Below are 26,080 nucleotides of genomic sequence, written 5' to 3' on the forward strand. Positions count from 1 at the left end.
CTTCCTTCTGTTTATTCATGTGAAGGCAGTATTTATTCTGTGCAGATACTGAATAAACTTTCAGTTGTTAGTGCGCCTTGTGTTACGTGTCCTTCTCCTCGTCTGGTCTGTTGTTTTCGCCGGCGCTGTTCTACTGCGAGCATTCTAAGGTTGTAAAAAACAGTACAACTATGTCATGCTGTAAGTCTTCCCTCACCAAGTCCTGCGAGCACAGAATGAGTGCCAGCTTTATTGCACAATAATAACAGAGAGCTGAGCTAGTTGGTAAGTATTCATTCTAAAGAGACAGGGCGTGGAAACACGAACACAAGAAAGAAGTCAGGACACCACAAACGGTGTTTGTGGTGTCCTGACTTCTTTCTTGTGTCCGTCTTTGCAGGCCCTGTCTTTTTGGATTTAATACACAAGTTGCGCGTTTTTGATGTCTTTTTAGATTGAATGCACAAGTAGCGCGTTTTTTTATGCAGGTTGTCCTCGCGTTGCAGTGGCCAATGTCGCTAAACGTTTAAAGATGTCCACTTCGTTAAGTATGAGGATGGTTGCAGAAAGCATTAGGAAAGAACGTGTAGTAGGTATTCCTCGCATTCACTGCGTATCTAACAGGCTAAAGAAAGTGGGAAGTAGATAGGGCGTTATTGTTTTTACGGCGGCCAATAAGCTAGGTAAGAGATTTGCCGCTGTACAGAGAAAGAATGAGCACGTAATAGACAAGAAGTAGGCTGACATTTGCTTCGTAAAGTTCGCAAACCTTTGTAAATCAACTAATTTACTGATTGCCCTACTGGTGTGATATATAAGATATCGTTTAGCTGCGGCCGCTTCTACGTAGGACAGATGGGTCGCTGCGTTAACCAGAGAATAATGTAGCATAAGATATCGCTAACTGGAGGCTCACAATCTGATTTACCTTTACATTGTCAAGAGTATAAGTGCACGCCCAACTTCGGTGAATGCGCAGTTTTGTACAGGCAGAAGAGTGAAGAAACGCGTCTAATGGTTGAGGCCTTGCATATCGAAATTTGGGGTAGCACATACGCGAAGAAAATTTCAACAACGCGAGAATAAACAAGAGTGCACGAAAAGAAAGCTGACACGAACAAGCGCTCACTTTCACCTGATTTTTTATTCAGAAAAGACACATATATATAGTGAAAAATTGCGCAAAGTAAAACAACATGTGACTATTACCGCGCAAGATGAAACAAGTGACGAAAAAATGAAGAAATAAAGTCCAGACAACTTTATCTTGCGATGACGAAATAATCAAAAACAGAGTCCAGACAAATTAATCTTGCGAGAGCATGCGCATGCTAAAGATAACCCACTTCTTTTTTTGCGGAAGGCAATGGAAGGCATGCTAATACATGCCTCCCCCAAACGTGAGATGTGGGCCGACTCTACAATTTGCCTAATGAGCACATTTTAGGGGCGAAGCTCCTTAAGGCGGCACCCGTTCGTCCCTCGTAGTAGTCGTAGTGCGTAACCAGTCTTACGGTTTGACCTCCAAGGTGGTGCCGGTGGGAGATTTTTCCTGTGCGTTGTTGAACAATAAAAAATTCGCAGCGTGCGCGTTAACTAAAAGCCGAATTCTTCTGTCTCTCATTCCCCATTAGCAGCCATTGGCATGTTCCAATAGGAAACGTTAGTAGAAGTAGAAGTGTAAGTGTAAGCTAAAAGCCGACTTCTTCTGTCTCTCATTCCCATTAGCAGCCATTGTTTACCTCCAAGGTAGTGCCTGGTGAGATTTCTCCTGTGCGTGATTAAACAATTAAAATTTTGTTCAAAACGCCGTTGATTGATGAAATAAATCAACGAAAGACGCCAGATGTTTTGTAAAAGCAAAACGAAAGAACGCCAGATGTTTCTAATGCAAAACGAAAAGACGCCAGCTGCTTAACGGAAGACGCCAGATGTTTTCTAAAGCAATGGTTTTCTAAAGAATGAAAATTCACAGCGTACATGTAAAATTAAAGTGAGCTGCAAGTCGTCATAACTCATCGAACCTTTAGTATAAACGCGCCCGATCTCACGTCGGTGATGATGTACTGGGCAGAATTCACGGAAGATTCACGGTTTACCAATGAACCTCCGCAGCTTCGCCCACTCATCATCATTCACTCCGTGTATATGCTGTGATTTTTTGTTTTTGTAGATTACCTCAGTTCGATTCTAGGCTCTAGTGAGCACAAAAATGTGCTCACTAGAGAAATTGTAGAGGCGGCCCACACTGCACGTTTGGAGGAGGCATGCAGCATGTCTTCCATTGACTTGCGCAAAAAAGAAGTGGATTATCTTTTGCATGCTCATGCTCTCGCAAGATAAAGTTGTCTGGACTCAATTTTTATTTCGTCATCACAAGATAAAGTTGTTTGTACTTTATTTTTGTGTCACTTTGTAGTAATATTATCTGGGGCTTAACGTCCCAAAACCACGATATGACTAGGAGGGACGCCGCAGTGGAGGGCTCCGGAAATTTCGACCAACTGGGAACGCGCACCTAAATCTTACACGGGCCTCAAACATTTTCGCCTCCATCGAAAATGCAGCCGCCGCGGCCGGGATTCGATCCCCCAACCTTCGGGTCACCAGTCGAGTTTTCGTCCCTTGTTAGCGATCATGCGAGGTAATAGTCACATGTTCTCTTGCGCTGCGCAATTTTTCACTATATACGTGTGTCTTTCCTGTATAAAAAATCAGCTGAAAGTCAGCGCTTGAGCGTGCCAGCTCTTTTCGTGCATTCGTGTTTATTCCCGCGGTCTTGAAATTTTCTTTCACGATGAACTACCAACTCGCCCAAACACTGACGTTAATCATCACATACGTGAGCCAACCATCGATTAACTTGCATAAAGAAGAAATCAAGTGCCTGAACAATTATCTCTCACGTAGACCACCACGCGCGCCGGAATGATAGGTTTCGCCTCTTCCCTGGGCATGCGCAGATAAGTTTTTGTGTCTACCTTTTCCGCCACTGTGCGCCTTTCTAGTAGTTAGTCGGCGTTTGTGATGTCTTGACTCGTCTCTTGTGTCCATGTTCGCACGCCCTGTCTGTTTAACATGAACCCACTAGCTCGGCTGTGTTGTTCTGAACTGAGGAAAACCTGATGCCATTAAATAATGTATGGGCACGACAAAACAACACCACCAGCCTATGTTACCTGATTTTTAGCACTGTAGTGAAGGATGACAATAAAATTCTACTGAAGAAAAGAAAGAATGAAATGACGACTCTTTTAGACCACAGATGCTCAGTCAGTATGACTCCGTGATGGACACGCACCTGTATGGCACCACTGCTGTGGCCAGTGAAAATGTAGCGCCGTGGACGGGATCCCATTCGGTTGGAGCCCTCACACTCGTGCACGCAGAAGGATGTCACAGTCGTTCCATCTACCGACTTGATCACGCAGATCCTGAAAGCAAGAGGCCATCACATGTTATTCAAGGGAACAATACCTGAGCGAAGTTACGACGATGCTTTTTGCTTGTAACAGAAGAAATAAACTAGTCCATGTAAGAATGTATGATCGCACCACTTATAACTTTACCACTTGTAGTGCAAGAACCAATACGTCGGTTCAAACCAACGTTGTGGCCAAGTTACTTATGAAGTTGTTGAGTTTACCATTGTGTTTCTATTTTTTCACACTGTTCTGAATGGCGCGATATGTAATGCGCTCACCTGATGGCGCCATAAGTAATCTTATCACCTGTACATAAACGTTGGTGCTATGGAATAATGATAAAGTCATGCTTTGTCGTCTGTAATCGAAGCAGATCAGCCGGCTCGTGCGCATACGTAGGAGCATACAGGAATACAACAGATGGTGACGAGAATAACAAAGCAGCCAAAGCAGCCGGCTACGCGTTTCTAAGATGGGTCTGCGGCAGCCACCAGAATTGCTGTTAGCACCAGGGAAACCCCTCATCCCTTGGCGCCAATGGCACCGGATGTTCCAGAATTATCTTGTGGCATCGGGCAGCAACGGCCACTGGCTTGCCCGCCGCCAGGCTCTCCTTTTACATTGCCTTGGGCCAGAAGGTCCACGGACTTTTTACACGTTGCCAGCCAAGCAGAGCCCACGTGCATTGAATAAACCGAAGGTGTCAGACGCAGGAAATGATAGTACGAACGAGACTGACGAATATGCGATTGCGCTCGCGACGCTCGACGCTTACCTCATGACCAGCGCCAGCGTTATAATGGAGGCACCGCTTCGGACTGCACAGCCAGTTGCCGGGTGAGTCACTGGATTATTTCGTTACAGCTCTACAACAGCTAGCAGCTTCATGCAACTTTGTGCAGTGATGTCATCCGGGACCAATTGGCAGCAAAAACAGCCCAGTGCTCAATACGACAGCGAATGTTACTTCGCGGTCCAAGGTCCCCATTGACCTTGGACCGCGGCGGGAGCTATCAGCGCCAGCCGACGTCTGCAACTGGCACGCAAGCCACAGGGGCCATTCAGCCACCACTTACACCCCAGTCGTGCTTCCGATGTGGTTACCATCGGCACACTGCAAGTTCCACCGCCTGCAGGATGACAAATAAGACGTGCAGAAGGATTGGCCACTTTGAACGAGTGTGCCGTGGTGAGCAAGCGTGCAATGGCGGTCGTGACTGTATTGCACTTGGGCCACAAGGGCGGAACAGGCTTGCACATCGACGTACACATGCATGGCGTTACATTATCCGTGTTAGTGCACACCGGCACTGCAGTGTCTGTGTTGTCTGCTGCCAGTTTCGAGAAGCTCCAGTCTTCAGGTCCCAAGCAATCCTCGACCGCCGCACCAATCGACTTTTCGCGCTGCCACATACCTGTCCCGGGTTGCTTCCTTGCTCAAGTCGCATTCAACAACCATCAGGCTGTACTGCTGTTCTACGATGTTCCAAATACCCACATCCAGGGCCTAGACGCCATGATGGCTTAACAAGTGCAAAATGGTGGGTCTCTACATTGCCCTCACACTTTTCAAGGGCCATGAGGATGCCAGAAGGAGCTTGATGTGGGCGAGTTGTTGTAGCATATTCGAAAAATTTAACGCTGCGCAAAATACACGAGGACTAGAAAGGAACACTTACAACATACATGCGCAAACTAAGAACTTAAGTTTATTTAACGAAACACTGATACTTATAAGTGTAAAAAACCAAACTTTACATCATCGCATGCTCAGGCTCTATCGCGACATGAAGTCAATCTCTTTTGACGCGCAACTGTTGAAAGTGTCTCCGGCAAGCGCAATGTAAAACGCTTCTAATAATAATAATAATAATAATAATAATAATAATAATAATAATAATAATAATAATAATAATAATAATGATAATAATAATAATGATAATAATAATAATAATAATAATAATAATAATAATATCCGGGGTTTAACATCCCAAACCACGATATGATTATGAGGGACGCCGCAGTGCAGGGCTCCGGAAATTTCGACCACTTGGGGTTTTTAAAGGGACCGACAACTGCCCAGAATATGAAATTAGTTGACTCCACTGATGTAAAGATTGTCCGTCGCGCTGACTCAAACCAACCCTGTTTTTTTTCGTGGGAGTCTCTCTGTACCTGCGCTGTAGGGTCCAGCGAAGCGCTCACACGCGTTTTGTCGGAGCAGGGCATAAAAGTTGCGCACAAGCCAACTTCCACACTCGGCCGCTTCTTCCCGCGCCCAAAAGACAGACCGCCCAAGGAAAAAGCGCAAGGAGTGATTTATTCTATTCCTTGTGCGGATTGTGGTGCTTCATACGTGGGGAAAACGAAGAACTTCCCAGAAAGGCTGCGACAACACAGAAACGACGTCCGCAAGTTCGACAGACAAAGGAGTGCGCTAGCTGAGCATAGCGAGGTGAACGACCACCGCATCGCCTTTGACAACTCCCGCGTCGTCGACTTCGAGGCAAATTATCTCAAACGACTTTTTGTGGAATCCTGGCACATTCAGGCAACACCCGGCAATGTGAACCGGTCTGCAGGTGCGCTGCCGAGTGTGTATTTCAATGGACTACGGCACGTCATTCAAACCAAGCGTGACCCCCCGACCTAAAGAGAGGAAGGCTCTTCCCTTCCTTTTTAAACTCTGTTGCTCTCTGGCGCCCCACAGTCACCCCTGAGGAAGGATCCGAGTTGGATCCGAAACGTCGGGTTTTTTAAAGTAAAAGAAGTTTTTACTTTTATAATTCGTTGGTTGGTGTAACTTTTTCAAAGCCACACATCTCATTGTAACAGCTTGCTATTTTCAAAAATGGTTGGAAAGCTCAAAATAAAGGTGGTTAAGCATAGTTAAGGTAACTCCTGCGAAAGTAGAACAACGACAGCTTTCACAAGGGCTAGCGGCATTGCTATCAATTCTCAGCGTTGCTGGAGCAAGCCTCCATGCGTGTTTGGAGCCTTTCAGATCGAAAAATACTGCTTATAAGATAACTACGTGCTTTTCGGATAAACCACTGCAGCTACAAACGCCACGAAGGGTGAGGTTCCTGTCGCGCCGTAAAAAACTGTGTCGAGAAAAATCAGTTGTCGGCCCCTTTAACGTGCACCTAAATCTAAGTACACGGGCCTCAAACATTTTCGCCTCCATGCAGCCGCCGCGACCTTAGAATGAGCCGAACTATAGCTAAGCTTAGCTATAGCTTAGCTATAGTTCGGCTGATTCTAAGGTCGTAAAGAGTGGCATAGCATTTTCATGTCTAAGAGCAGCCCTGACGAAGTCGTGCCCAGAAAAGATTAGCGAAAGCATCAGTCAACAAATTAGCAGGTTAAAATATGCAGGGTGTGAAAAACACGTGCTGTGTAGATCAGCAAACAAGCTGATTAGTTACGCACGAGATAGCTCCCGGAACAAAATGACAACAAAAATGAAAACAAGAACAAGATGGTGTTTATACCATATGCGCACAAGATTGCACATAACTTAAAAAATGTAGGCAATAGGTTTGACCTAGAAGTAGTGTTCTCGGCGCCCAACAAGCTTGGTAAAATATGTGCAAGATTAGACCGCAAGCTTTCCTCAGCAGAAAAGACTAATAACAACAGATGCACGATAAATCACAAAACAAAGTTTGTTAGATGTAAATTATCCGTTGTATATTGTTTACCCCTATCTTGTGGGAAAGTATACATCGGGCAAACGGGACGGTGTCTGAACACTAGGCTATCAGAGCATAAGAGGGCCTTAGAAAAAAATGATCATTCCCACATAAAGGGACACTGTTCTCAGTGTGGCTGCTTGCCACTGTTTGATGACACCTCCGTCGTTTTCCATCATGTGAACCAACTAACCAGGGAAGTAGTTGAAGCGTTTCACATTAACAAAAGAAAAGACTGCTGCATTAATCAACCATCAGTTTCAATAAGTCATCGGGAAGCCACCTTCCTGAAGGGCCTTAAGTTGTAGGTTTGCTTCTGTTACGCCCCAATTCTTGCTCCTATTTCCGTTTTAAGCGAGTGTAGACTACTTGTTGAACGTCTTGCAATAACCCTAGATTGTGCAAGGTATTTTAAAGTGTATAAGCTGCACGTGTTTTCGTTAACGTTTGGTTTTTGTATCGCTTGAGTGTGCGCAGAAAGTTTGGTCCTAGATAAGAATACATGGACTGTCGGTTTATCTTCGCATGTGCATAAATAATCCTTTCACAGGAGAGTGCAAAATTTTGTCTTTGATCAGGTTATATTGAAGGTTGATTAACTTCTGTGTCGCTCGGGGGTGCTTGGGTGCATATATATTGAAGTACTTTTCCTGAAATAAATTCAGCTGCGAGTGCAGCGAGTGTCGTGTCCTTCCTGTTTCTTTTGTCCCCGTCCAAAGTGCGCTACCTAACCATATAGGTATAATGATCAGTCACCAACTAGCCCAGCTCTCAACCTTACTGAGTGTACAGTCGGCCCAATAAGCGGACTAAGTGGTTTTAATTTGCCGTGGGGAGAACGGGGAGGAGCAATCAAGGTGTTAAAACCTGGCTCCCTGCTCATCACGGGGGCTTCTTGTCACAGGAGCGGTGCTACGCACGTTTCGGCTCGGCCGAGTTACGTAGCGCAAGGCCCGATGTACATAACTGCCACTTAACCTTGTATATATTCTGTATATAAAACTCAAGTCGATTCGTCGAGAAAGGACTCGTCTCGCTCCTTGAAAAGCGGCGACAACTGCAACCAGGCAGTGTAACAACCATTCACTCCCCTCTGCACTGATAGCGGTTACGCAACTGAGAGAGCTCTGCTCTGGAGCAAAGAGAGAGTGGGAAGAAGTAGATATTTACTGGCGCAGTCGACAGGATCGAGACAACGGCGACAAGGAACGCTCTGCGTACCAAGGACTTCGTCGTGCTGTGCAGGACACGCAAGAAGGCCAAGACGTTAACCCCCGTATTCAGAAAGACTCCTCGACTTGAACTTGACTTGCCACCGCCTTGGGCAGCGCGTTCGAAACGCGTTGAAGGCGGTGGTAAGTCAAGTTCAAGTGAAGGAGCGTTCTGAATACAGGGGTAAGCGTGGGGCTGAAGCAACGAGGGAGCAAGCCAGCGAACCAAAGAAGGCTGCTGCCCGGTAACCATCGACCCAAGTAGGCGGTCCGGCGACCCCTCTGGCGACGGGCAAGGCGTGACGGCACCGAGCAGCACCTTCAGAACAAGTGGTGAGTCCTCTGGTGTTTTCACCTCAGACGTACCGCTGCCGGTAGTTTTGTGTGCTATGGACACGAGGTTCGCTTATTTCAACCCCTTCAGGCGTTCGCCAGCGATGAGGCGTGGGTCTATGTCGGAGGACGACAGTGTCCACGGAAGCGCACAAGTTGTCGCGCCGGAGAGCCGGAGAAATGAGCGTTTCGGAGACCTCAAGCCAGAGCGCAGGCTGGTGGAGTTCCGGGCTGAGATGGAGACACTATCGCAAGGTACAGGCGGTAGCGCTCGAGACAGTGAACACACGTTCAGCAGGCGGGATCAATGTGGCGAGCAGAGACGCTAATCAAAGGTGCTCACTGGAGTGTTTACTAAATTTCCAACCGATGCTGGAGCACCAGTGTCAGGCCCGAGGCGTGATGGCAGTTTGGCGTCCGGGCCATGAGGCGTCGCTACCGTCGAAACGATTGCAGCAAACCTAGTAAGGGCGGTACTTGAGGGTCTCGTAAGCCTAATAAAAATAAAATAACGCGGCCACGGTGGTACACAGTAGTAAACAAAAACGTGCTTCTGCACTAAACTATAACCAGCCACGAGTATTACAAGGCAAAGTTTTAAAGAAGTTTTGTAAACATGACTGTGTGTGGCTCCACTAGGTACCGCCGCCATCACGCCTGCGCAGCGTACAAGCAGACGACGCGCAAGCCCGAAAGAGCTCATAGAAACGCAAACTTTACCACCGCAGCGAGGAGCAGCGATGTCGCACCTTTATTGCTGCGCGAAGTGGTGCGATTCCTCGGGGAATGAAGGCGAACACTTCTTCAGAATCCCTGCTGACCACAGGTATTTATACGTTCACTATTATATATTTCCCAAGATGTTCACAGTTTTGAATTGACTGTCGTTGACCGTTATGACTTGAAACTGCTGAATGAACAGCGAATTTCCTTGCTGCCATTCGTTGCTGCGGCTATCTGTTTGAGAAATGGTTACGATAATAAGTTAAAATTAGTGGGCGGGCTGCAGTTTGTGGCTCGACGCGGCGTCACCTCTCAAAAGCGGAGCTGTTCGCTAGTTATAGTTGCTCACGTTAGTATATATGTGCGTGCCTCACTGCCTGACGTTACCTCAACTATCTTATGAAAGGTAACTAACTCGGATTACCGTGTCTTCAGAGTGTTTTGTTGCGTGTTACTTTAACTTATGCGTGCTAGTAACATTAACGGAGTGGGATAGTTGTGCTCGCTGCAGCTGCTTTTTTTTAAGCGCTTTAATGCGTGCGTATACATCACGTCCGTGTAGTTTAAGGGTGGTGCTCGCAGCCGACGAAAGTATCGCTCGCAAAGTTATTGCGGAGGCCCCAGTAGCTAACTTGGGACACTGCCCTCAGGTTCGAATGCGTGCGGTGTTGCACAAGCGAAAACCACCACGTTCCTCATCAGTGTCTGCTTACATACCGACCGCCTGCTCAGATTTTTGCCGCCGTAAATTGTCCTCATCCCTTCACTTCGGCGCACCTTGCCGCGCTGGTCGACGGGGGACCTTGAACCAAACGTGATAACCACCTGCCCCTTTTCGCTCTCGGGAAGCTCCCGGAAACAGTTTCGCCGTTCTCTTTATTACTCCCTCGTGATGCTTCCAACGGGCGAAGGCATGGCCAAGCTCGGTTGTGGATGTTCATGAAACAGGCCGCGCTTATCGCGCGGGGCCACTTTTTTTCCCTCTCTAATCTCGACCCATCCACACCGCCGCCCTTTCACTTTTCTGTATTCTTTTCTTTTCCAATGCACTGTTTCCGCTTAGCGTTTAGGAACCATAATTCCTTATAAGCTTACAATATCGTTTCGACTCGCAAAAGCAGTGGAAAAACAAGAACTCGATCAGGTTGTGTTTCATATATCAAGTTTTAATTCAGAGAATATTGTCCGGATATGTAATTATCTCTAGTTATAATTTAGGGGAGATTAAAAACAAGCACATTTATTACGCTTAGTGCCATGCCTTTAAAACCTTGCAAGTGTATTTACTCTGCTAGCTGTTTATTCACCGTAGGGTGACTAAGTTCGAGTACTTTTATTGCAGACCAGTTTACTGCAAGCGAGTTGCCGTCCCTGCTGCTGAGGCTGCCCCCCTAGTGTGGAAAGGTAGGTGTACCGAACAAGAATCTGTTTCACATTTCTGCTTGGAATGAAAGGGTACAGAATATTTGGTTGCTGCACGAATAGCTTGCAAAAAAATAAAAACAAACAGCGGTACTATTTTGTATTCTACACCTGCACACTAGAGCAGATTGTTCTCTGAAATTAGAACAGTACGTAGAAATGCCACAGCTGTTTTTCCATTACCAGTGCTATGAGAACACTTGCTGTACGTAAACCTTAAATGCAGGAAATGTACCCTAGGGGAAAAAATGTTGTTAGCGTGCCCTCATAGAGTAGCATTTTGCATGCTTTCCAGTAAGAATGTCTGACTGCACTGTTTACATGGTATAGATGAACTGATAGCATGCTGCAGAAACTCAAAATGAAGAAACAGGGAGATAGAGCACCGTAAATGGCTTTTGCATCTCACAGTATAAATAGTCTGTACTCTGTACTGTTTCCGTCCTTACTCCTCTAGTGTTTGTGGAGCTCGTTATGAGTTCACAACAAACCAACCTCCCGACAGAAAGCTTTGTTGCGTGGTATAGATATCTTTTCTTTTTGTACATCAATGCATAGGCTCAGTGCTTTCTGTGTTGAGCTCATTCCATAGTGATGAAAACAATGAGTAGTTTTTCTCAGGCACATGTGAAAATCGCTCCACAAGTCCGTTGCTCAGTATTCACACGTGCAATGCAAAGTGCGGTTATTAAAACAGCTGCTTGCAAGCCTTTTATAGCATACTTATTTTTCAACAGCCGCTTCGCCAAGCAAACCTACAAGAAGGCCCACACCACCGTCACTGGTTTCACCAAGTGATGATAAGTGCAAAAAATGAGAGAGAGAATTACTGCAAAGTACACATCCTGCATCTGCATAAAGAAGTATGGACCAGTAGTCTTGATGTTTTCCTGATAGATATGGACACCTAAGCCTGTATATTATTGTCACAACCTATACTGTTGAGAAAACCATGCATATAGTTCAGGGCCTGCAACCAGTGATTTAGTTCACACCATTATTTATATTTCAAATATAAGGTGGGTGTAGTTGGACCTACAAGGTCCACACTGAAAATTGTGCTGTCCGATTTGCTGTGATGAGTGTAGCTCTGCGAGATAGGCCAGCGGGATATGACGCACAAGGTGTGAATTCATGTAAATGTGGCTTATGTAGCCCGGATAGCTATTTATGAGATGGATAATTCAAAATCCTCCACTTTGTAAATGTCATTTCCTCTTTTCAGCATTTCATGAAATGTTCATTTTTGCAATGCTTTCTGTGATATTTTGATCATGGATGATTCTTTCAAGATAAAACGCTTGGAATGTAAAAATCAATTATGATTCCTGTCTCAGTCGCAGAATACACATCGCTTCCAATGAAAAATGACATGGCAGCACATAGTGGTCTGTATATTAGTAGCCCTGTGATTGCGCCCTGATAGCTTACTCGTGATTTTTTTTTCTTTCTCTACAAGACTGATGAAAGCCTATACATTCGCATTCTTCCATGTCTTCTTTTCTTCAACTGAGCCTCGTCCGAGCGGCCTCCAATTTTCCAAGGAGGGCAGCAGCGCGGAGCTGACGCAAGAAACAGCAAAAAGTGGGCGAAGAAAACGCAGCTCTGTACACACCCTTGGCACCAAAAAGAAGCTGCTAGCACTTCAGTCACGAAGTGAAAGGTACCGCAAGGCACTCGGTCGGATGAAAAAAAAAAGGCACGCAGTGACGCTACCGAGGACTTCTGATTTGGAGCAATTTTCAGAGCAGCAAAATTTCCATTTTGGAGCACTATGGAGCAGCAAAAATTTTCATCTTGGAGCACTTTGGAGCAGATAATTTTGCATCTGGGAGCACTCTGGAGCAGCAAATTTTACATCCTGGAGTGCACTAAAGAAGCATATTGCATTAACATTCAAGCCCCTGAATATTATTATGGATCTCTTATGAAGGCTAGAAATATTTCGATTCATTGAAAATTTCATGGAAAAAGTCATCTCAGGAGAACTCCATACTTCACTCGCTAATGAAAAAATAAGGGCTCACGCAGTTGAGTGTTCTGGATTAACCTCTTCGGCGATTATTTTCGACAATAACAAAGAGAATACCGGATCAATAAAATTGCATTTTATGAAACAACACTCTAAATACATCTATGTGGTTATCAGCAGACGTGGTAGACAAACGCCGCAATGTACAGCAGTGCCTCAATGCCAGAGAGCCACACTATCCCTAATGCATTCCCCTAAGAAAACTCCAAGGCGAAAGCCAGGTTCTTTTTCTTCTCGATCGACGGGTAGATCCTCCCTCCCTCTCTGCAAGCTTTCTGCACCTCACCTGGTTTTGCACTAGCTCCATGATCGGTGCACCGATCACGGAAGCAGTGTAAAGCGACGATGTCATGTGATGACGTCATCACGTGACGTCACGATATATGACGCCGTGATGACGTCACAAGTTTTGACGATCTATGACGTGTGATGACGCCATCACATGATTATTTTTTGCATCAATCGATGACGCCGCCGACGCTCAATTTTCGTGGTTCATAAAGCATCTAAGGCTTTCGCATTAATATTGCGGATTGAACGTTAACAGCCTGGCCGTTAACAACCTGGCCTTACAAACGAAACTGTCCTCCGCCATGTCACCTGTGTGCCATGCGCGAAACAGCTTCGCTTATCATCCACTTCACAGAGTGAAATGGCTCCTCAATTTTTTTAAAATTTTTATTGTGATAGCAATGATATGGACACTCTCGGCGGATTTTTGCCGTCGCCGTTGCCGTAATTTTCCGTATAAACTCCAAATTAACATCACCACGCGCGTTCTAGCCGTGGGTAAAAGCTCGCGAGCGCTGGCGACGAACGCGGCTGAAGCGGAGATTAAACTAGCCGGCCGTCTGTCTCCGTGGCACGGAGAGCGTATGAGATAACATCTTCCTGCGTGCGGGCCTGCCGTCGATTGCTCATCAGACAGAAAACGCCCCGCCCGTCTTTCGTAAGGAGCACGAAGGGACGCCAGGGAAGCGGAAGGGGGGGGGGGGCGCATCGTTCGAAGGGCGCAGTCGCTTGCGCGCGCGCTATCTCGAGGCATCAGGAAACGGTTCGTAAACTTGCTGTGTTCGTCATGCAGTCACATCGCGCAATACCAATTTTGGTGTCTATCAAACGAGCGAAATGGCCGCGAGTGCACCATGAGTATGGCATGCATACCTGCCAAGTTTGGAGAAACGGAATCCGGGAGATCTACTCAACAGAGGGGGGGGGGGGGGGTACTGCGATAGCAATTATATGGACACTGTCAGCGGGATTTTGCGGTCGCCGCTGATCTGTACAGAGTCCAAACCGATAACATCGCTTACGCATCGTCTGTTTCACGTGCGAGTAAATGCGCGCTAGCGCTAGGGACCAACGCGGTTGAAGCAGAGATGAAACGACCCGGCCGTCACCGTCGCGCGAAGGGCACAAGCGATAACATCGTTCCACGTGCGAGGCCTGTCGTCGCTTGCTTACCAGTTATTTCGTCGGGCAAGGGACCATAAGGGGCGCCGTTGAGACGGGGACGGTCGCAAGCGCTGGTGAACACGCTATCTCGACAGACATCGGTAACGGCTACCCTTTTAAGTGCTGGGCTCTCCACTTAAAGCAGTAGTGACACAAATTTTTGAAGGCGATATATCTTGTGGGATAGATTTGTGTGTACACAAACGCATCATCTACGAAATATTAACGACTGATATAACCTATAACACATTTAACATCAATTTTGAAATTGCGTGTAGCACATCTGTACGCGAAACGTCCCACCTCGCGTCACCGTGACGCACGGGGCGCGCAAAACTGGACGCGCGGGGCAAAACTGCATTTCCGGGAGATCTTCCTATGACCCGTACAACCGGGAGAAACGTTCAAACTCCGGGAGTCTCCCGGGTAATCCGGGAGATTTGGCAGGTATGGGCATGTAAATCGTGCCATACATGACATGCATATCATGCTTTTCATATTAGCACCTGTCCTTTATATTCGTCATACAGTCGCGTCGCGCAATACAAATTTTGGTGTATATCAATCTAGCGAAACGGCCGCGATCGGACAATGAGTGTGGCACGTAAATTATGCTGTAAATGATATGCATATCATGATTTTCAAGATCCTACCTGGCATTTATGGCTGTCATACAGTCGCGTCGCGCAATACCAATTTTGGTGTATATCAAGCTAGCGAAACGGCCGCGAATGCACCATGAGCAAAGTCAAGTCGTAGATGATTTGCATGCTATTATTTTCATGTTACCACCTCTCGTTTACGTTCGTCATGCAGTCGCGTGGCGCAATACCAATTTTGGTGTATATATATCAAGCTAGCGAAACGGCCGCGAATGCACCATGAGCGTGGCATATAAATCATGACATACACGACATGCATGTCATGGTTTTCATGTTACCAGTTGTTATTCATGTTCTTCATACAGTAACATCGCGCAATACCAATTTTGGTAGACATCAATCTAGAGAAACTGCCGCGAGCGCACCATGAGCAGCTCATGTCGTACATCACTTGCATGTCATGATTTTCATGTTATCACCTCTGATTTACGTTCGTCATACAGTCGCGTCGCGCAATATCAATTTTAGTGTATATGAAGCTAGCGATACGGCCGCGAACGCACCATGAGCAAACCATGTCGTACATGACTTGCATGTCATGATTTTCATGCTACCACCTCTCTTTTACGTTCGTCATACAGTCGCGTCACGCAATACCAATTTTGGTGTATATAAAGCTAGCGAAACGGCCGCGAATGCCCCATGAGCGTGGCATGTAAAGCATGACATACATGACTTGCGTGTCATGGTTTTCATGTTACGAACAGTTATTCATGTTCTCCATACAGTCACAACGCGCAATACCAATTTTGGTGTATATCAATCTAGCGAAACGGCCTCGAGTGCGCCATGAGCGTGTTATGTGAATCATCTCGTACATGACATGCATGTCATAACTTTCATGTTACCACGTGTCAGTTATGTTCGTTATACAGAAATGTCTCGTCATACCAGTTTTCGTATATATCCATTCATTTAAACGGCCGCGAGCGGCCCGAGATCATGTCATGTAAATCATGCTGCACATGACATGGGTGTCATGATTTGCACGCTAGGACCTGTTATTATGTTCGTCATGAACTCCTGTCACACCATACCAATTTTGGTATTTATTAAATTAACGGAACGACCGCAAGAGCCCCAAGGCCGTGGAATGTAAATCATACTGTTCATGACATGCATGCCGTGATTTTCATGTTATGACCTGTCATTTATGCTCGTAATACGATCATGTTATCCCACACCAATTTTGGTATACATACGATTAACGTAACGGCAAGGAGAGCACAAAGTCGTAGGCGGCAAGATAGATAGATACGCTCAAAGTGGCAGAAGTTCGCTAAGAAATGCTTCGCATTTAATACAATTTGGCGCACTTTGGCGCAGTTGGCGCAGGAGTGGAATCACTGGCACGAGGCGAGGCGCGTAACGCAACAGGAGTCTTTAAACAAGCTTGAACCGGATTTGCCAAAGGACCTTTTTGAACTGCTTAAAGCACAAATCAAGCTTATTACATTTCCCAAATAAAAAAAAAACAATGGTCCAAATGGATGAAACAATTCACTCTCAATTTGTTCTTTAATTCTCCAAAGGCCTCCGCTTCCTCAGAGAAATGCTTCACTTGCCACATGTGCGGACACTCGGGCACTGGCTGGCAGGCATCCCAATGCGCGGTATTTTGTGTTATTTTCTTCTCTTCCGTTTTTCCTTGAATAAACTTTAGTTGAAAGTTAGCGCTTGTGTTGTCGTGATCTTCTCCCTTTGTCCCCGTTGTAAGTGCGCGCTATCCTGTGACGATGAATACATACCAACTCGCCCAGTTTTCTGCTTTGTTATCCCAATGACAGCTGGTATAATTCCAGGTGCCATGGATGGAATAGAATCAATCATTAAAGGTTGGCCACTGCAAGACAAAGCATGCTGTCTTTCATTCGATGAAATAGCCTTGAAAAGACATTTGATGTACGATCAATCAAGTCGCCTGTCTGACCATCAACTCGTAAGTGTTATCATTCCTTTATTCAACTCAGTCGGTCACAAACGCACAACCACTCGAAGCTTCAAGGATTATGCAAGATCTGATGATGCGTCTATTGTGCAGTACATGAGAAGTTGTTATGATGACTTTATTGAAAATGAGGATGATGTTGACGCGCTATGGAACCAATTTACTGAAATGTGCCATCACTGCATAAGTTCATTCGTACCAACCAAATCTAAAAAGATTGCTAAAAACACCCCATGGATTACGCGTAAAATCATCCATCTAAAGCGCAAATTAAAACGGTCGAAAAAGAGTAATCCCCAATCAGCTATTATTCATGAACTTAAAATAAATTTGGCACGTGCTTTGCGAGAATCAAAGGATTTTTACTTTAAAACAACACTGCCAAACTATTTAAAAAACGATCCTACGAAGTTTTGGAACTTCCTGAGCGATAGTAAGAAGCAGGTATCACATATATTAGTCGATGGAAATACAGTAACAGATCTGAAGCTCATTGCGGAACATTTTAACAAATTTTTCCATAGCGTGTTTGCTAAGGCGAGTCTTAATACGCCTCAGCAAAAAATGTTTCAGCCTAAGGAGGTGGACTTTATCTCATACTCTGGTGTTCTTGCAATGATCTTGAAGTTGAAAACTAAATCATCTTGTGGTCCAGATAATATCCCTAATGTTTTTCTTCGCCGTTATGCAGAAAGTATTGCTCACTTTGTGATTGTGCACTTTCGATGTTCGCTGTTGAGCGCTAAACTACCCATTGATTGGAACAGGGCTCGTGTTGTTCCCGTGTTAAGAAAGGCAACCATTTACTCGTAGAAAACTACCGTCCCATCTCATTAACGTCACCAATATGTAAAATGCTTGAACATGTAATATCTAAGCGCGTTGTGGAATTCCTCGAACAAAACTCTATACTAATTAATTTTCAGCATGGCTTTAGAAAACGATATTCAACTGTAACTCAGTTAGTCTCAGTGGTTCATTCATTTGCAGAAACTCTGGATAAAAATGGTCAAATGGACGTCATACTCCTTGATTTTAGTAAGGCATTTGATAAAGTTATCCATCACAAACTAATTACAAAACTCAGGGACATCAATCTACCCGACATATTCATTGCCTGGATTCAACACTATTTAACAGAACGTTCACAGTTTGTTTCAGTAGATGGGAACAATTCGAGCTCTCTTCCTGTAACATCAGGCGTGCCACAGGGTAGTGTTCTGGGGCCGCTATTATTTTTAATTTATGTAAACGACATTGTTAACACAGTACTACCAGGAACTCAAATAAGACTGTTCGCGGATGATTGCGTGCTCTTTCGTCAAATTACCTGTTCTAATGATCAACAGAACCTGAACTTAAGTCTTACTAACATACTAAACTGGTGTAATGACAATGGTATGGCACTTAACGCACAAAATACTGTTTATCTTTGTGTAACACGTTCAAAAACACCTCTTCATTTTACTTATAACCTCGGCTCATCATCACTAGAACAGGTTAATAACTACAAATATCTAGGCGTAACAATAACTAATGACCTATCTTGGAACTTACACATAGACAACGTATGTTCTGCTGCCTTCCGTAAGCTGTGTTTCCTGAAACATAAACTTAGAAATTCTCCTTCTAACATTAAACTCTTGTATTGTATGGGACCCCTTTACTAAATGTAACATTAGAAAACTGGAAGCAGTACAAAGAAAAGCTGTTAGGTTTGCTTATTCTAAGTTTAAAATTACGGACTCACCGACTGAACTCATCACTGCCAATAACATCGAAACACTTGAATTACGGCGAAAAAGAAACCGGCTTAACTTTCTTTATCTTCTTGTTAATCATAAGTTAGCCCTTGACCCGCATGCATATGTATCACCTCTATCCACTAGGCATACACGCCATCATCACGCCCATTCTTTAACCCCGTATTTTGCTAAAACTAACGCGTTTCAGTTTTCCTTTTTTCCGCGTACTGTATCAGAGTGGAACTGCCTAACTGATCTTAGCCAATTTTCTGTTGTTTAGAGCTAAAACATGCACTGTTAATTTGTGTTATGTATCCATTTAATGTAATACTCTTGCCATGTTATCTTTTATGCGTTCTGTTAGTAGGTGTTTCGATTCCATTTCTCGTGATATATTCATATGTTATCACGTGTTTTTGATTATATCCTGCCTCTTGTACCTGTCCTGCTTGGACCAGTTCTTGGTCTGCAATATTCAATAAATAAAAAAAAAATAATAAAAAAATATATAGTGATTGGCTACACATATGATGGAAACAAAAGGACTTCTCGTGTGGCAAATACAGCCGTTCTAATGACAAGTGGTCGCACGAATAAAACTGAAGATATGACATCAGCACGAATGCCTCGTCAATGCCCTTGAGTCCAAGGGCCGCGAGGCAAGTGCTGTCTTTAACGTATTCACCGCAGCAGCGACCTCTGCTTAGAGGCCGTGCTACGGTTCACCTTGATAATGACATGAAAACTCTGTACATCGTTTAAAAAAGCAGACAGTGACTAATATGTAAAAAGCGGGTCCCTACCGACGAACATCGAAGGATGAAGTGGAAATTGCTGTCGGCCGGGTAATGAAAAGTGTTTTTTTCTGATAGCATCGAGTTCCTTGCACTGGATGAGGACGTGAAGGACAGTGAGTGGCTGACCACATCTATCACACAAAGGTGGTTCGCCACCGGACAGAAGGTGTGTGTGTGTACTGTATGTGTGACCGATCCTAAGTCTGCAGAGTGTAACTTCTGTGTGGCGTGATTTTGATATTGGCGGGCAATTACCTAGATGCGGTTTGACAACGTGTAGCTTATTTCATGTATGCATATCCCATGCGGTCTGCCAAAAGGCTCTGAGCTTACTTTTCAGGAAGTGTTTTAGGTCTAGTGGGGGAATAGCTAAGGATGTATTGTGACTGTTTTCGTGGGCGGATGCTGCTAGCTGGTCCGCCAACACGTTGCCTTGAATCTCGCGGTGCCCTGGCACCCAGCACACTACGACATGTTGTTGGAGTGCGTAGATCGTGCTTAAGCGAGAATACAGCGAGACAAAGACGGGGTTTCTGTGTCTTTTCAGAGTTTTTAAAGCTTTTACCACGCTTAGAGAATCTGTGTAAATCACTGCCTTTTGTAGTTTTAATTGTTGAATGTGTTTAACGGCCGCAAGTATCCCGTAAGCTTCTGCCGTGAAGATACTTGATTCACGGTGTAGAATACCGGAATCCGTAAAGGATGGCCCAACGGCTGCGGAAGACAAAGAAGTATTGGACTTTGAGGCGTCTGTAAAGCATTCTGCACAAGTGTATTTGTGTTGTAGTTCAAGGAAGTATGTACGGATATGTGCAATAGGCGCGTGTTTCGTTACTTCCATGAAGACAGATCGCACTCTATAAGCTGCCACCGACACGGCGGTAGTTGTGCAGCGGGAGCCAATAGACAGTGTTCGGAAAGTGGCACACCCGTTTCCTCAGCTAAGCCCCTCACACGAAGTGAGTAGGGCTGTCGCACCGAAGGACGGTGATCGAAAAGGGCAGAACTAGATATATCATTAATTGTGGGGTGTGAGGGGTGTTCGTTGTCTGCGTTCACTTTGAGATAGTATAGAAACGACATGCAAGATCGCTGCAGGTGGAGCGACCACTCGTTCGATTCGACGTAGAGGCTTTCCACGGGGCTGGTGCGAAAAGCACCCGTAGAAATACGAATGCCCGAGTGGTGGACAGGGTCAACCATCTTCAACGCGCTTGGTGTCGCAGACTGATATATTATCGCCCCATAATCTAGGCGCGTGCGTATGAGGCTTTTATAAAGATTCATCAGACACTTCTTGTCACTACCCCACGTAGTGCGTGACAATACTTTTAGAATATTCATTGTTTTTATGCACTTGTTCTTTATATACTTTGTGTGATATGAAGCTTAGTTTCGTGTCTAGAATTACGCCGAAGAATTTATACTCCGTTTTCACAGGTAGCCGCTGACCATGCAGATCAATGTCTGGATCGGGATGTAGGCCACTCTTTCTTGAGAATAATACGCAAGTACTTTTTTGCGGGTTAAGGCTGAACCCGTTCTCGTCTGCCCATTTGGTTACCTTGTTTAAACCAAGTTGCACCTGCTGCTCGCACATTGAAAGGTTGCAAGATTTATAACCGAGCTGCACGTCGTCGACATATGTGCAATAAAACATATTCCGTGGAATACACAGACGTAGGGAATTCATTTTTATAATAAAAAGTGTGCAACTCAGGAGACCACCTTGCGGCACTCCAGTTTCCTGGACAAATATTCGGGACAAGACATTACCCACTCGAACACGGAACGTGCGATTGGACAAATAGCTTTCGATTATGGTCAACATCTTTCCTCGGACACCTAAGTGGGATAGGTCTCTTAATATTCCAAAGCGCCACGTGGTGTCGTAGGCCTTTTCCATATCGAGGAACACCGAAAGGAAGAATTGCTTGTGAACAAAAGCGTCGCGAATTTGTGCCTCGATACGGATAAAGTGGTCAGAGGTAGATCTACCCTCTCGAAAACCACCCTGGTATGGGTCAAGTGATTTGTTTGCTTCGAGGAAATGTATAAGTCGGCGGTTTATCATCTTTTCAAAAAGTTTACACAGGCAGCTTGTTAGTGCAATGGGCCTGTAGCTCGCAACGCAGGATGGGTCCTTGCCCTGTGTTAGAATAGGAATAATAATGGATTCTTTCCAGGCCGAGGGGATCTCACCGGAAAACCAAACAGCATTATATAGGGAAAGGAGGGTTTTTTGTGTTTCAGATGGCAGGTGTTTCAACATTTCAAGTACAACACGGTCGGAGCCTGGGGCGGAATTATTGCAGCAATTAAGCAATGCTTGTAGCTCAGCTATGCAGAAAGGTTCATTGTATGCTTCGTGTTTTGCAGATTTACGCTCTAGTTCCTCTTTTTCGATTCTTGTTTTGTATCATTGGAAAGCTTCCGTGTAGTGTGACGAGCTCGACACCTGTTCAAAGTGTGCACCTAGGAAGTTCGCCTGGTCTTCCAAGCTGTCACCTTGTGTGTTTACTAGGGGAAGTGAATGTGCTTGTCGGCCTGCTACCCTACTAACCATGTTCCAGACTTTAGCCTCCTGTGTATATGAGTTAATTCCCGATAAAAATTTCTGCCAACTTTGTCTTCTTGCCTGTCGGCGAGTTCTCCTGCCTTGTGACTTTATGTTTTTAAAACTGTCCAGATTCTCGGCTGTCGGCGAGTCCCGAAGCAGCCTCCATGCTTTATTTTGTTTTTTGCGCGCGTTTCGACACTCAGTGTTCCACCATGGCACACGTCGTTTGCCGGGCAGTCCAGCTGTTTGTGGGATACACTTCATTGCGGCATCAATCAAAAAAGCTGTAAAGTAGTCTACAGCTTCATCTATGCTTAAAGCACGCATGTTGGTCCAACTTAAGAGAGCCATTTTACGAAACTGTTCCCAATCGGCTTTGTCAATTTGCCATTTGGGAACCTGTGGAGGACATTCATTAACTATTGGGGTGCTCAGAACTATAGGAAAATGGTCACTTCCATAGGGATTATTAATGACTTTCCATGTTAGAAGGGGCAGAAGTGATGGAGATGTGATGCTGAGGTCTATGGACGAGTAGGTATTGTTCGCAAGGCTCTTTTTTATTCTATGTTGGCTCTTTTTTATTCAAGAGACACGTGTCGGAAGAGAAAAGGAACTGTTCAATTAGACGACCTCGCGCATCGCAGCGGGAGTCACCCCATAGACAGCTATGCGCATTAAAGTCCCCAAGTACAAGGTAAGGTTCAGTGAGCTCATCTATTAAAGACTGAAATTCATGTTTTTGCAGTTGGTAATGTGGAGGTATATAGAGAGAGCAAATGGTGACGAGTTAGTTCAAAAGAACCGCTCGAACAGCCACTGCCTCAAGGGAAGTTCGAAGTGGTAAATGTGTGCATGCTACTCCTTGATTACCTATAACGGCTACACCACCGGATGGCGCGATGACATCATCCCGGTCCTTCCGGAAAATAATGTAGCTGCGTAGAAAGTTCGTGTGTTTGGATTTTAAGTGTGTTTCTTGTACACACAGCACCTTTGGTGTATGTTTGTGTAAGAGTTCTTGGACATCGTCGAGATTTCTAAGCAGTCCTCTCACGTTCCATTGTATAATTTGTGCTTCCATATTGGATGTCAGGCAGTGCTGTGTGTACGAGAAGGAAGTGGGTGTTGTTTAGGTCGAAATTTAGAGCTCAAGTAGCAGGGCAGTCGTCGGGCCCCATTATCGGCTTTTTGGTTTTCTTAGCGCGCTCCAGGGAGCTACGCCGCTCTTTCGGTACCAGAGGCACCGGAGTTGTGCCCATTGCCTCGTTTGAGGCACTGGACGCCCGCGTATACGAGCTGCTGGCTTGTTTGTCCGACCTCGCCCGGCGAGGCGTGGTCGTGAGACACGACAACCCTGGAGTCGCCGAGATCTCTGGCTTGGCAGGTGGGGACTTCGCCTGGTGTGACGAAGTCTTGGACGCTACCGAGCCGGAGGGCGATGTGCTCTCCTTGGCCTCTACGGTGCCGGAGATTGTAGTGGCCGCCGGTGTGGTCAGATTCAGAGTAGGCGGGGCAGCCTTCGCTGCTTCCACCATGGGGGCGGGTGGCGTTTGCCTCGGCACGCTGCGAGTGGTCCGGGCAACCGCGATAGGCCGTTGTGGTGCTGCCCCCCATCGCACCACTTCGGCAAAAGATGTTCTTGCTGGAAATGACGATGAAACTCGCTGTCGTGCTTCGCGGAAGGTTATGTTTTCTTTTACTTTTATCGTGAGTATTTCTTTCTCTTTCTTCCAGGCCGGGCAGGCCCTGGAGTACGCAGGGTGATCACCTTCACAGTTCGCGCAGTGAGTCCCATCGCCAGCGCAGTCATCAACAGGTTTTACCACAGCAGTATTTCGAATCTTTTTCGTTTTCTTTTGTGGTTATTACTGATATTATAGTCCAAATATTGCGTAAAGGTGCAGCAATTGACGTTTCCTTCAATAAAATGTAATGTGAAAAGTTATATGCGCTTTTTGCTTCTCGAGCGAGCGCCGAAAGCGGCTGCTATGCAGGCGCGACGGCGCCGCTCGCCACCATTCGCCATGCTACTACAAATGCTACAACGAAGCAGAAGAACAACTACACACATTACGTACGTACATCGGCAATAAAGAGGGAAGACAGTGCAGTAGCAATTAGTGCGCAAACGCTCGAACCGACGTGGCGGCCGCGGGGCCGGCGGCACCACGAGCGAGCAAGCGACCGCATACGGGCGCGGCCATAATGGATTTTTTTCCTTTCGGATTAGCTCGCCTCCAGCAGATTTTAGAAATCCAGTGAAGTACCGCCGCTCCCAGGCACCGCCACCGTCGCCGGAAGCGGAAAAACGTCCCCATAGGCTCTATGGGTATGCCATTCCACTGCCAGTGTGGTTTCAGTCGGTCGAGAGCGCCCTAGAAAGTTGCGAGGTACCGATGAAAATTTGGGGACTTGTATTCCCGTTGGCGGCGGAGGAGTTTCAGTTTTTGTCTACACGACTTAGCCCGGCAGAGCACAGAAACTACCAGAAAGTCAAGCAGAGAGTTCGTGACGAACTAAAACTGTCGGCAGGTGAATACCTCAGAAGGTTCTTGGGGTAAGGAAAGCGGGCGAACGAAGGATGGAGACCATTTGCTACGTGCCTTGAGAGCTACCTGCCCTTTTACCTTGACGCGAGGGGTGTCTCGACGTTTGGACGGCTAGTCCAGTTATTGGTCGCGAACCAATTAAAGAGAAATCTATGAGAGGAGGCACTGAAGTACGTGACACTCCAGGAAGGTAGAGAGTTGGGTTAATGTGCCGGAGCTAGAAGCGTCGCTGCGCACGTTCGAAGGCGTGGATGGAACGAACAGCGCGGCGAGCCAGGCGAAGCAGATGGTGTCTGAATCACCAAGCGCGAGCATTTCCAAACTGGACACACAGCCAAGTTCGTGTGGCGGTGCGAGAAGGCCAGGCGCGGAGACGAAGCCTAAGCTTAGGGGCTGTTACGCGTGCGGTGCTACGGCGCATCGGAAGTGGAATTGTCCGATGCCACCGCAACAAACGCAAGATGTTTCGATGTTTCGGGTGCTAAGAGCGAAAGCTTAGCGGCAAGCGTTTTGGTGGGACAGCCGGTGGCCGCACACAGTGAGCTTATTCCCGTGTCACTTGACTGCAAGGATATGCGTATTGGAGGAGTCCTGAACAAGGGAGCGGAGATTACTGTGTTGCGAGAGAGCGCGATGCAACCTGAGATGGTGCAGCCAGACGGAACAATTAACTTAACGTCTGCTCATTATACCTATATGGTTAGGTAGCGCACTTTGGACGGGGACGGGGACAAAAGGAACAGGAAGGACGAGTGTCGTGCCCTTCCTGTTCCTTTTCCTGTTCCTGTACCTAACCATTGTGGGAATTCAGGCGTCCGCGCCAGTGGCTCGACGCCATCTTCCCTTGGAGAATTCTCGTGTCCCTCTCCTCTCGACCGGACGGGTGGCAGCTGGCCATAAATCGCCGTCACTTTGCTGCCACCCCGCCCTCAAAGGTTAAACACGGTGTCCCATTGGCCCAATTTTGGCGGGATTTGGACCTGGCTCGCGCTCGCCTAGAAGCGGCGGGCGCGCGACCAGGTTCGGGAGAGACCACTTGGGGACCTCGAAGGGTGCGTACGCATTTTGGCCGCTCCGGCCGGCGGCGATCCTTTGTTCTTTGTTCTTCGCCGCCGGCCGGCGGTTACGTCGTTTTGTCGGGGCTCCGGCCTCAGCGGGCGCGCGCTACCCTCCGCGGTCTCGAAGTCCCGAGGCAGCGCGTCGCGATCGTGCACCGTATGTTCCTTTTAAGTGTTGCTATGTCTGTTCTGTTTCCTTCTGCTCTGGGGTGCGAGATCGCGGAGCGCTGGCCGAGGGGTAGGTCGGCTCTCCAAACCTGGTTCTTTCTTTGTTCGTTTTGTGGGTGTGCCATTCGCGGCCACATTTGGTAACAATTGTATTAGCTAATTGGTGTCCTGTGTAACTATCTTACGTGCGATTGGTTGTAATGAATTATTGTTCTCTTGTATTAAAATCCCCCGTAATAAATCACTGCTCTGGAGAGTGTCGCCTAGGCTCTCCCTCGCTGCGCGCGACGGCTCGCCGTCCCTTCGCGGTGATGG

The 26,080-nt window shown here is 46.3% G+C and overlaps 1 protein-coding gene across 5 annotated transcripts in view; it reads right to left on the reverse strand.

Moving 5' to 3' along the window:
• Positions 1-26,080, reverse strand: part of LOC119374811 (SH3KBP1-binding protein 1) — a 739,328-nt gene that overhangs the window by 126,234 nt on the left and 587,014 nt on the right. For all 5 annotated transcript variants that reach the window (XM_049411036.1, XM_037645000.2, XM_049411037.1 and 2 more), the window contains one exon: positions 3,281-3,413. In XM_049411036.1, the coding sequence (XP_049266993.1) occupies positions 3,281-3,413 (133 nt within the window). The remainder of the gene's footprint in view (positions 1-3,280; positions 3,414-26,080) is intronic.

The sequence above is a fragment of the Rhipicephalus sanguineus genome, chromosome 11, assembly GCF_013339695.2.
Source record: "Rhipicephalus sanguineus isolate Rsan-2018 chromosome 11, BIME_Rsan_1.4, whole genome shotgun sequence".
Classification (NCBI taxonomy): Eukaryota; Metazoa; Arthropoda; class Arachnida; order Ixodida; family Ixodidae; genus Rhipicephalus; species Rhipicephalus sanguineus.